Genomic DNA, 13424 nt, shown 5'->3' on the forward strand with positions numbered 1-13424 from the left:
ATAATACAATGTCAAAGAGATGAAAGTAAATTTTTTAATGATGATCTCAAGAAGGAATTCAAATTTTTTTAATTGCAATGCTAACTAAAAATGGAACAAAAGTGGTCTACACATTGTATAATGTTCATTTTTCCGTTCCTTATAATAAGAAGAAGAAGCGCACAATGTGCATATAGTTAGTAACCTAATTACGATTCACAAAATTTTGTTAATGACACTGTTCTACGTTCGCACGTCGCTGCATGGTATCTGTCGCAAATGTCTCCACAGAGCTTACATACACAGTGATCATTTGGCTGGTGGTATTTTTCGACGCTACATAGCTTGAAGTGAAACCCATGGACTGCGAATCGCGTCATCACATGTCTCAATTCGTAGTTGGCCTTCTTCCATTCTGTGTTCATCATTGCGTCCGTGACGTAGAATTCCATACATATCTCTGCTCTCTTTGCCTTTAGTTCCTGGAGTAGGTCGTCATATGCCTTTGTAGATGTCAGTAGCAGTTGATATCTCAGGTCTTCGATGTAGAAAGATTCCTTGGACAATACGTAGGTAAGACGTGATGGGGTGTATTTGGATAGACATAATGCTTTCTTCAGGAATGTCGCTTTGACTCTCTCGATGTCTGATAGATTGTTTTTCGTTAGGTGTTCCCATATTAAGTCTATTCCATATGTTATTATGGGTGTGATTTTGAGCTCGAAAAGCTTCATTGCTGTCGACAGGGATATCTTATGTAGGTTTTTTATTCCGTTCATGGCTATCACTGCTGCTGCTGCTCTTTCCTTTACATGCAATGTGTATACATTGCCCTGCGTCTGCATGGTGATGCCTAGATATTTGAAGTGTGGGACTCTTGTCAGTGGTTCCGTTCCATACAGTATGACGTCGTTGGCTGCTGCTCTACCCCCTTTCCTGAACGTCATTGTGACTGTCTTCTTTTCGTTTAGGAGTAGCTCGTTTTTGTTTGCCCATTCTTTAAGGTGATTGAACGCTGTCTGAAGGTCGTCTATGTCTGTGGATAGAATCACCATGTCATCCGCATAGGCGTAGATTTTGACATTGTCTGCTTCAATGTCTTTGTAGACATCTGATGTTGCTATGTTGAATAGCAGCGGGCTTAGCGGATCGCCCTGTAGCACTCCATTTGTCTGTTCCAGTGGCTGAGATCTGTCGATATTGTCGTCAATTTGCACATAGTTGCTTTCCATGATGTTCCTTAATAGTCTTGTGATGTAGTTCTTTCCAGTCCGTTCCTTATAGAAGTAGTTAACGCAATCTATAATTGGGAGATAACAGAATAGGCCTACACGGATTCTCCCAAAAATCAGTCCAGAAACAATATATTATTTTGGATTAAGTATATGGGATTTTCTTTAACAATTGGATTTCTTTGTTTTATGAACATAAGTTCCTATGAACGCATATTTAAACAACAATTCCTTGAATTTATAAGCGTATAAATATGTCTGATGTCTTTCTTGATAGCGTGTGCCGGTATCTAGAAGGCCGAGGTTAGGATTTCGGTTAGACTGTAACACACGTTTCTGTTGTGAGAATTCATCATTCGCTGAGAGAAAAACTTCGGATCAATAAAAACAGAAGACGGCTTTTACACATTTGCTAGAGTATAGTATTTTTCTCCATTTTACTCATTCTGTAACTTTGCTCCTCAGGGGTTGAAATTACGAAGGTAATAGACACATCTCTTCACGAAATTTTAGCATAGTAAGTACCAGTATTTCACTTTGTGCTAGAGTCTACGGCAATTCGGAAGGCGGTAGTCTGCTAGCGTTTGCGTCGAGAAAGACAGATAGAGCAAGGCAGCGTACAACATTGCCACATCGTACTTCACGAGCACGTGCAATATAAATAGCGCAGGAGAGAACTTAAATTATCAAAAGACAATAATGACCTTAGCCGTTGATTACTGTAAGCATGACACTAAACAAATCTTCTTTCCTTCACTAACAATATTCTTTGCACGGTTCACAATTCCACACCACATGCTTCTGCAGTCGTTTCTTGCATGTTGGCAACGTTGCTGCCAGCATCAAGAAGACCGGCAGCGTTCTGTTCGTAAACGTTTTTAAAATAATTATACATTCTAAACACTATTTTCCGCGTCTCCCTGTGCAATACTTGTCTTTTTACACTCTCTCCTTTCATTTATATATCTTATACACACACACACACACACACACACACACACACAGTAAATGTTAGTTTTACTTATTCAATGTATTGAAACACTCACACGTGAACAATCGAACTCGGGAAGTACTACATTGATTCCGATTGGTTCTACTGTACAAGCTTGTGACGCCACATGCCAGAAATGCTACGGCGCATATAGCAGCTGACCGCCTTCCGAAATGCCGTCTAGTCTAATACTGCTAATGTTGGATACATTTTGTTTACTCATCGGCACATCATTTCGTATGAATGCATCGTGGGCCTTCTCTTAATGTTAAGTGTTCTAAATTTTCTTAAAGAACTCATATTACTTACCGCTGGACTAGCTGCATTCTAAATTTAATCACAAAACCATGACTGAAACTTCAATATTCTTGTAGCAGTGTTAATAAAATCGATTTTAGCGTACTAATATCGAGTTGATACTTGTTAAAAATAATCGTTTCTCTTTTACTTGTGGCATTGTAAGCGGCGTACAAATAATTCTAGTTTTCGTTGAAAAGCGTGAAAAATACTGGAAAAAGAAAATGAAAATGTATATTTCTGCAGCATACAACTTCTAGATGAATTCTAAAGAAACAAAAGATGCGCCCTGTACCAAATAATCGAAAGGGAGTACAAGAATAGTAGCCGCTTCGGAAGCCGATGTAAATATGAAAATGGCACACGTTTTCACGCTTTTCACCGTAATTAAATTTATCGGTATCGACGTATCATCATCACAGTGTTAGTAGTACCTAAAACAATTATTTGTTTTTTTTCATTATATTGACAATTGCATATTTCCAACTCGATAATTTATAGTATTCTTTAACCAATCATTAATCAACAAAATGATAACTACGAAAATGCAAAAAAAGGTCGTTTGCCCAATGCAGTGATTACGTTTGTTAACCTAAGTATTATAATGCCGGTATTTCCCTATAACATTTTAAATTTTGAAGTGACTTTTGGATGACGTTAAAGAACATATGACTAGCTAAATGTTCTCCAGTATTTATGGTGTAACTTGTAATACTATAGTCCCGTCCTTCTAATGTCCGGCAGCCAATCGCGTTGCAGGTCGGCTACATTTAAATGTGTGAGTCTTGTGATTCGCTGATTCATTTCTTAAGGCTCGATAAATACTTAATATAATCGCCCACCATTTTAGCTCTTTTTTGACGTTCGCAGAAAACACACGAAGACGTTATTTGCCGCTCAATTATTTGCTGAATTACATTGCGTTTGATTTATTATCATAGGAGCTACGACATGATAATGTTTAACGGTTGGCAAATAGATTCCTCGTATGGTAGCTCGGCAATGTGAGAACAAAAATGGCGAACGATACTACCTACCTAGACTTCATAGAGCCTTTACTTTCTAAGATATAAGCAAGGGGGCGGAGTCACGCCGGAAATAACAGCGTCGGGACTATAGTAGAGTCAGAAAGTATCGGAACTTCGGGTGGCAACGCCATGCTCTATAGGCAACTTCCCTGCCTTGTCCGTGTAGTTTGTGACCTACTCTCCAGGTGTATAGACTCAGTGCGAACCTTTGTTACAGAGGGCATATAACCATCTACACAACACCGCCTTCAAAGTACGCCCCATGGGCAGTGACACATTCTGCCAGCGTCCATATCACTCCTTGAAACGTTCCTGCAGCCCATCTTTGGTCACTTCCCGCAGAGTACTTGTCGCATGAATTTTCACCTCTTCGGCTGACGCAAACCGCCGTCCTTTGAGTAGGGATTTGACCTTTGGAAATAAGTAGAAATCTGCTGGAGCAAAATCTGCAGCATATGATGGCTGTGGACGGACAGGTATTTCGTGCTGTGCGAGGAATTAGCTCACCAAGAGCGACCGATGTGCTAGAGCATTATGATGAAAAGGGCTGGGATTTTGATGAAATTGCATCTTTCTTCTAGTAAGCCAGAGATATAGCTGCTTTAGTATTTATATGTTATGTGATAAACTGAGTATTTTAAAACATATTTGTTAGGGCATTTTTTTTGCATTTTTTGCCTGTTTCAACTCATAAGATCATATTTTGTTTTATTTGGACATTTTTTTAGACATTTTCATTTAATTTTGGCCATAAGTCCCCATTATTAATATAACATAATATTTATTTCCTTTGATATTTGTCTACATATTTTGTCCATTAATACTCATTATTTTTTACTTGGTTATTTAACAACGCTGTATCAACTACTAGGTTATTTAGCGTCGATGGAATTGGTGATGGCATATGTTATTTGGCGAGATGAGGTAGAGGATTCGCCATAGATTACCTGACATTTGTCTTACTGTTGGGAAAAACCTCGGCGAAAACCCAACTAGATTATCAGCCCAAGCGGAACTCGAATCCGCAACTCCGGATCGGCAGGCAAGCGTCTTAAGCGACCAAGCTACGCCGATGGCTGATACCCATGATTTTGTATAATATTTTAATCGTTTTTCTACACAAATATTGCCATTTTAACGTAGTACGCTCCAACCACCCCTTCAATATAGATTCCTCTACACCTGCTACTAATTCCGGATAAGAGCTTGTGGTGAGCTACATGGAAATTACATCAGGTAAAATAATTAATTAAAGCGTACCACTTAGAAAAAATTATGTAACATTAAATAAACTTAAATGTTGGTACTACTCGTAGAATTTAATTTAATTACTAGTCTAAATAATACGTAGTAGAAAACCTCTTTTCCTACTAAGCCAATTATGTAAGAACAATTTTTAGGGCATTTTAAGGTGAGTAGGTAGTGATGCCTGTGCGATTAAAAAATTTCGGTACAAAAGTTTAGTTCAATATTTCTTGGCTTTTAGTGCTCAGAGTGGAATAAAAGTTTCCATACTTTTACAAACAATCATTCTGAATTCACTGCTATAAAAGACAACTAATTAGTTCCGTATCCAAGTGCAAAATAAAGGCCCTAACTGATAACCTGTTTTCTACTTCGCTAAGTGCACTTCATTTTTCAAGTGCACATTACTTGCTACAATCTTCACTCATATATCTTGTATTTTTTTAAGTTATATAGTAATGTATATTGTAAATTCTAAAGCAAAATTTAGTTAAATATTTCAACTCTAATGAAACAGAAAAATATTGAACTTTGTTTAAAATGTTTTACAACTTCTTTTAAATATATATATATATATATATATATATATATATATATATATATATATATATATATATATATATATATATATATATATTTCTCGTGTTATGTGTGTGATATTCTTAAACCCGTAGGTCTACTATGTAGAACACAGTCTGCAGAAAACACTGTAAAAATTTCATGTAAATTGATTCAGTGATATCAGAGAAAAATGCACTTAAGTTAAAAGAAATGTCAACTTATGGAAAACTGCATTAAAAAAAAAAAGAGGATGATGTATGAATTACATATACCACCAAATTTAAAGAGGCCATTTAAAGATTCTTTCTGCAGAAATATCCCCATAATATTTATATTGTTTTAACGAGCAAGTTTTGTATTTTTTTTTTCACAAAATAAAAAATCGGTTTTTTGACCTCTAATTACGACCTGCTTCCCTTAAGGACATTTTAAAATAGTACATTATGCAACGAGTCTATAATGATAGTAATTAAGAAGCGAGTATGGATGTTTATGAAACGAGCTCAAGCGAGTTTCATAATTTTCATACGAGCTTCTTAATTACCATTATAGGCGAGTTTCATACGACTTTTTATGCTCGACCATATTTTAACTTGAAATTATTCAGATGTATACATTTTATTTGTATCTGACAAGATCGGAAGTGACCTTGTTCTAGGTCGTGAATTGTGAGATGTGCGCAGACGCGAAAGTATTGAGTCTTTCCGAGGAACAATAATGCAACCCCGTTAAACTTGATATAACCTTGATTATTGAATTCGACATTGAAAAACGAGATGACAAATTGAATTTATTTGAATATTATTTACAATTAACGCTAATTATTATAGTGACAGAACATAACCTTCTGCGACAGTATTGGATTTCCAGCCTTCGTGACTTTTCGCTAATTCTCTTTCGATTGCATATCCGAGAATAATCGATACTTGCAGTTTTATAACGGTACAAAGTTGACTTGTCATTGGCTGAACACCTGTAAGCTGAGTTGTCATTGGCTGAACACCTGTACTATAATGAGTAGGTGTACTTTAATGACATGCATTAAAGGACTGCTACCAGGTGTATAATTACTACATTTCGGCATGGTCGAGCATAAAGATTTTTAGATCATAAATACATTGTTTTTAAGACTTTTTTCATGATTTATAGGTAATTAAAATCCTAGCCCTAATGATGAAGAACCCAATTCTGTCCTTGCCACAAGTTCGTTGAACTACATCACGAAGACGCCGAAGAATTGCAACATACGCCTCCTTACTGACAGTTCGGCCCTCAGGAATAAACTCTAAATGTACGAGACCCTGGATATCGAAGAACACTTCAAGCATTACTTTGCACGGAATCTCTTTGCCGTGGTGAGCCGGGAGATTTCCACGTTGAAGACTGCCGCTTGGGCTGCGGGTCGTAAAGGAAATTCCATGTCTGTCACCTGTGATCACTCTGCAAGAGAGTTGGATCCTGGTCAACCCTGTCAATCAGGTCTCCTCTAACCAGTTGCCGCTCTTCCCGCTGCTCCTCTGTTAGGCTTCTTGGAACAACGTGCTCACACACACGTTGCATTTTCAAATCATTGTGGAGAATGGACTGCATAGAACCATGCGAAATGCCTAACAAAGTAACCACATCATCTATTGACTAGCCACCGGCGTAGGTGAGTCGGCTAAGGCGCTTGTCTGCCGATCCGGAGTTGCGTTTGGGCGCGGGTTGGGTTTTCCCGAGGGTTCCCGAACCATAATGCAAATGTCAGGTATCTATGGCGAATCTTCGGCCTCATCTCGCCAAACATCATCTCGCTATCACCAATCCCATCAACGCTAAATAACCTCGTAGTTGATACAGTGTCGTTAAATAACCAAGTAAAATAAAAATCTATTGACTGTCTGCGGTCTCGTCTGAATTCTTGTGCAACTCGAGCTATCATTTTTTCCGTGCTTGCCGATCTGGGTCTTCCTGAACGTGGATCATCATTCGTTGAAAGACGGCCACTTGTGAAGCGCTTGTGCCACTCATATACTGGGGTCCGAGACATTGCTTCTTCTCCATACGCTTGGCGAATGAGTGCCAAAGTCTCAGTAAATGTTTTACCGAGTTTAACACAAAATTTATGTTACCTCTCTGCTCTTTCAAGCTCATTTATTTCATATACCTACACGTCTTCACTAAACGAAGCGGAGAGCTGCACTGTATTACACATCCGTTCCAGACTCGACATATATTTCACCAAGTACAAATATAGTACTGCAAGCAATAGTTTTATTTCCATATCTTATAAACTTTATAACTCTTTACCATTGCATATAAGAAACACGTCATATTTTACTTTCAGAAGTTGGTGAGAAGGACTTTGATGGCAAATCCACTCTACAGTGTCAATGAATTTAGCAATATTACGTTTTAGATACCATTTTGTTTTAACCTCGTGTAATTGACAAATCTGTACACTTTAACCTGATCTTATACTATTTCTTTTAAAAAATTTTTAACCTGTTTTTGTGATTATCTGGTGATTGTATATTTATTTTTTATTTTATTTCTACATTTATTCATATTGTAGTAGCCATGCATTTTATATTTGTACTCTGACGTTGTCTATGGCTATTAATTTGCTGAATGACATTAATTTCATCTATCTGTCTATCTATCTATCTATCTATCTATCTATCTATCTATCTATCTATCTATCTGTCTGTCTGTCTGTCTGTCTGTCTATCTGTCTCTCTATCTATCTATCTATCTATCTATCTATCTATCTATCTATCTATCTATCTATCTATCTATCTATCTATCTATCTGTCTGTCTGTCTGTCTGTCTGTCTGTCTGTCTGTCTGTCTGTCTGTCTATCTATCTATCTATCTATCTATCTATCTATCTATCTATCTATCTATCTATCTATCTATCTATCTATCTATCTATCTATCTATATCTATATCTATATCTATATCTATATCTATATCTATCTATCTATCTATCTATCTATCTATCTATCTATCTATCTATCTATCTATCTATTCTATCTATCTATCTATCTATCTATCTATCTATCTATCTTATCTATCTATCTATCTATCTATCTATCTATCTATCTATCTATCTATCTATCTATCTATCTATCTATCTATCTATCTATCTATCTATCTATCTATCTATCTATCTATCTATCTATCTATCTATCTATCTATCTATCTATCTATCTATCTATCTATCTATCTATCTATCTATCTATCTATCTATCTATCTATCTATCTATCTATCTATCTATCTATCTATCTATCTATCTATCTATCTATCTATCTATCTATCTATCTATCTATCTATCTATCTATCTATCTATCTATCTATCTATCTATCTATCTATCTATCTATCTATCTATCTATCTATCTATCTATCTATCTATCTATCTATCTATCTATCTATCTATCTATCTATCTATCTATCTATCTATCTATCTATCTATCTATCTATCTATCTATCTATCTATCTATCTATCTATCTATCTATCTATCTATCTATCTATCTATCTATCTATCTATCTATCTATCTATCTATCTATCTATCTATCTATCTATCTATCTATCTATCTATCTATCTATCTATCTATCTATCTATCTATCTATCTATCTATCTATCTATCTATCTATCTATCTATCTATCTATCTATCTATCTATCTATCTATCTATCTATCTATCTATCTATCTATCTATCTATCTATCTATCTATCTATCTATCTATCTATCTATCTATCTATCTATCTATCTATCTATCTATCTATCTATCTATCTATCTATCTATCTATCTATCTATCTATCTATCTATCTATCTATCTATCTATCTATCTATCTATCTATCTATCTATCTATCTATCTATCTATCTATCTATCTATCTATCTATCTATCTATCTATCTATCTATCTATCTATCTATCTATCTATCTATCTATCTATCTATCTATCTATCTATCTATCTATCTATCTATCTATCTATCTATCTATCTATCTATCTATCTATCTATCTATCTATCTATCTATCTATCTATCTATCTATCTATCTACCTACTTACCTACCTACCAACCTACCTACCTACCTACCTACCTATATATCTATCTATCTATCCGCCCGCCCTAAACGAAGCTGAGAGCTGCACTGTATTTCGATTGGTTTCCGGCTACGTTAGTCTTCCCCATTCTCATGCGCAGCCACACTGAGTCTATACGCCTGGAGATCAGGTTGCGTACCACACTGACAAGGCAGAGAAGTTGGCTATACAGCATGGCGTTGCCACCCGAAGTTCCGATACTTCCTGACTACCTACTAGTATTACGTAGAACCATACAGTATTATGTTTCCCTAAGAACACCTTGTAGTTGCAGTTCTAATGAATGTAAAGTTTAAATGTGTGGAGTAGGCTAATATTTCAGCTTTTGTGTTGCAGTGTATTTAAGCCGTAATAATATTGTACCTGAAATGTTTGTACTGTAAAACTGCCACTTTTTTTTCTCCCCTATTATTAAAGGAAATAATACAATTTTAATTCAGTTCATCTTTTCAGTTACGATGGATGATATTAAAGTCAAACCTGAAGTTGACCCACTGGCTGCACCAGAGAACGACACAAAACTAGAAGAGAGCTTCCCTATGGTAATGTATAGAGGATGTAAAGTGTAAACGATATAAACTGCCAAAATTGTACAGAGAGTACATATTGGTATATTGAACAAAATGTGTAGTGACATTTAATTATTTCTTATAATTTTATTTTACTTAGTAAAATATTAAGTTTTGTTTACATTTTGACTGAACGTGAATGCCATTACGAATAACCTCGCGCCCAACACATACCAATAGACAACAGAGTAACAAACGATTGCTTCAGTGTAATACGTCTTGGACAAAGTAAAATGATTGTGTAGTGTCATTTGTTTTAAATTCATATTCACAGAAAACTTTTTTCTGAGAAAACCTTGACAGTTATAGAAAAACTTCATGCGACTTTTTTCTTGAGTTATTTATGCTCTATCACCAGTATTTTTTTTTGACAGTTTATATCGTCCAGTACTTTAACTAGCTAATTGATTTTTCCCAATTCTGAGTTACCTACTCCTGTAGATTATTTAATTACTGAAGTAAGCTTACAGCTCGATTATATTTTCTTAAAACAAATTCATTAAAATAATTCTCCTACAAAGCAGTGTTACGCAAGGAAATTATACAGACGTGGACAAATTATTAGCAAAATTTAAGATTTTTATTATATATTTTTACAAAATATGATTCTTCAATTTAGACTGCAGTTGACATTTTTGTGTATTTCCAAATTATTAGCCAAATTGAAGATTTGTATTGTATATTTTTCAAAATTTAACTCCTCAATTTGGACTACAGTTGATATTTTTGCATATTTACAAATTATTAGCAAAACTGAAGGTTTTTGTTGTATATTTTTACAAAATTCGATTCTTCAATTTGTACTACAGTTGACATTTTGGATATTTCGAAATTATTAGCAAAACTGAAGATTTTTGTTTCATATTTTTACTAAATTTGACTCTTCAATGCAGTTGACAATTTTGATAATTTACAAATTATTAGCAAAATTGAAGACTTTTATTATATATTTTTACAAAACTTGACTCTTCAATTTAAACTACAGTTGACATTTTTGCATATTTCTGTCTACTGTAATGATGGAAATATCCAAAATTGTCAAATGTAGTCTAAATTGAAAAGTCAAATTTTGTAAACAGAATTATCATAAAAATCGTCCATTTTGTTAATAATTTGTCCACGTCTGTACATTAGGGTATGCACAATTGCATACAGTATTTTGTAATTATTTTAAAATAGTAGATTTGCATTTATCTAGTTGTAGTAGCTCTACTGGATCCACTTAAGAGCATCAAAGAAAGAAGATTCAGTCACATATAAACCTAAATCAGTGACTGCACATAATCACGGAGATATGTAACGTATTAAAAAAATGCAGACTTGATTCTCCAAAGAGTATTACCAGCCTATAAGGAATTACAAATATGGACACTTCGCGTAGGTACCTTTGTGTAACAGGACCTTGAGCGTAAGATTCTGCTTTTTCCCTAGAGTGGCGCTGACATCACACCAGTTAGCAGTCGACACAGCGGAATGTAACAGACATACAATTAATACATCTAGGTACATTATGTACTGAAATTAAATAAATTGGACCGATGAAATAATAAATCCGTCATTATCTGTAATGTCCAGATTCTAGAGTTCCTTTATGAGGAGAGTTGAGGCGTTGACCCCATCAACAATTAAAATATGTAATGATTTGATAGCGCTGAAAATGGAAAAACAAAACTCCTATGAGAAGTAAAACCATATGCCTATATATATTGTACACAAATATTAAACGAATTTGATACATAATTTTATAATGTATTATATTATTTTATAATATAATTTATTATATATAAACATAAAAAATTATTATTACAACTAGTTCATCACTGAAAAATAAAGAAAAGCTGTTAATTTGAATTTATTTGAAGCAAAGCGTTACTGGATTATGCAATAATGTAGGCGATGTTTGGATCCTGTGTCTCAACTCTTATATTAAATCATTATCTTAGCGTGTGCTCGATTACACTAACCTCTAGCGCTTGAAAGTAGAACTAAACGCCGGCGCACAGAGAAACAAAACAGGAAAATTCGCTTATTGTCCGTTTTATATAATCCTTATTCGCTGGTATTACCAGCGAATAGGGATTATAAAGAATGGACACTTTGCGTCGGTACCTTTGATGTAGCCGGACCGATTTCAATGACCTTCAAGCCAGCTAGAGCGTCAGATTCTGCTTTCTCCCTAGAGTTGGCGCTGAAATCACACCAGCTAGCCAGCGAATAGGGATTATAAAGAATGGACACTTCGCGTCGGTACCTTTGATGTAGCCGGACCGATTTCAATGACCTTCAAGCCAGCTAGAACGTCAGATTCTGCTTTCTCCCTAGAGTTGGCGCTGACATCACACCAGCTAGCAGTCGACACAGCGGAAATATAACACATACAATTAATACATTTAGGTACATTATGTACTCAAATAAAATAAATTGGATCCATAAAATAATAAATCCTCATTAACTGTAATGTCTAGACTCTAGAGTTCCTTTATAATGAGAGTTCAGACGTTGACCCCCAACAACAATTAAAATATGTAATGATTTGATAGCGCTGAAAATGGAAAAACAAAACTCTTACGAGAAGTAAAACCATATACCTATATTATATTATATACAAATATTAAACGAATTTGATACATAATTTTATAATGTATTATATTATTTTATAATATAATTTATGATATCTGAAATATAAAATATTATTATTACAACTAGTTTGTCACTGAGAAATAAGGAAAAGCTGTTAACTTGAATTTATTTGAAGCAAAGCGTTACTGGATTATGCAATGAGGTAGGCGATGTTTGGATCCTGTGTCTCAACTCTATTTTCAATTAGTATCTTAGCGTATGCTCGATTACACTACCTCTAGCGCTTGAAAGTGGAACTAACCGCTGGCGCACAGAGAAACAAAACACAGCAAAATTCGCTCAGTGTCCATTCTTTATAATCCCTATTCGCTGGTATTACTCTGTGCCCTTTTTTTATCGTCTCTGTGCGATCGTGTAATTTTTATTAACATTATTCCGCATTGTGCTTCATCTTTTTCTTTCTTTATTTTAAAGTAGCTCTGTGTTTTTTTCTTCTCCGTTAGGATGGAGATTTGCAGCCACAAAACATGAAAGAAATAAAGGAGGAGTGTGAGGACCCCACAGATGATCTGGATTCGGCCGTGAAGTGTGAAACATCACCAGCTTACTTTTCGTTCGTTTCAGTGAAATGTGAACCTGAGGTGAGTAGTGTTCATTAACAGCTTGGCTTTTCTTGGTACAATTTATCTTGCAAAGTGATAAGAAATCTGGAATTCTTATGTAGGCCTACTATTCAGTTCCATATTGACGTTGACCATATAAAACTTCATGGTACTCAACCCTCCCAGTAGTTCGAATTTTATTGTGGATCTTAAGGGAAATAAATGTGGGACGAATGAAAAAGAA

At 35.0% G+C, this 13424-nt stretch overlaps 1 protein-coding gene across 2 annotated transcripts in view; it reads left to right on the forward strand.

The window, feature by feature from the left end:
- Positions 1-1510: 1510 nt before the first annotated feature.
- Positions 1511-13424, forward strand: part of LOC138691575 (putative zinc finger protein 66) — an 18590-nt gene continuing 6676 nt past the window's right edge. The window contains exons 1-3 of one of the 2 annotated variants that reach the window (XM_069813680.1): positions 1511-1728; positions 9883-9971; positions 13082-13219. In XM_069813680.1, coding sequence (XP_069669781.1) covers positions 9888-9971; positions 13082-13219 — 222 coding nt within the window. In that variant the 5' untranslated portion in view covers positions 1511-1728; positions 9883-9887. The remainder of the gene's footprint in view (positions 1729-9882; positions 9972-13081; positions 13220-13424) is intronic. The other variant, XM_069813690.1, reaches the window with a different exon arrangement.

This window comes from Periplaneta americana, chromosome 2, assembly GCF_040183065.1.
Source record: "Periplaneta americana isolate PAMFEO1 chromosome 2, P.americana_PAMFEO1_priV1, whole genome shotgun sequence".
Classification (NCBI taxonomy): domain Eukaryota; kingdom Metazoa; phylum Arthropoda; class Insecta; order Blattodea; family Blattidae; genus Periplaneta; species Periplaneta americana.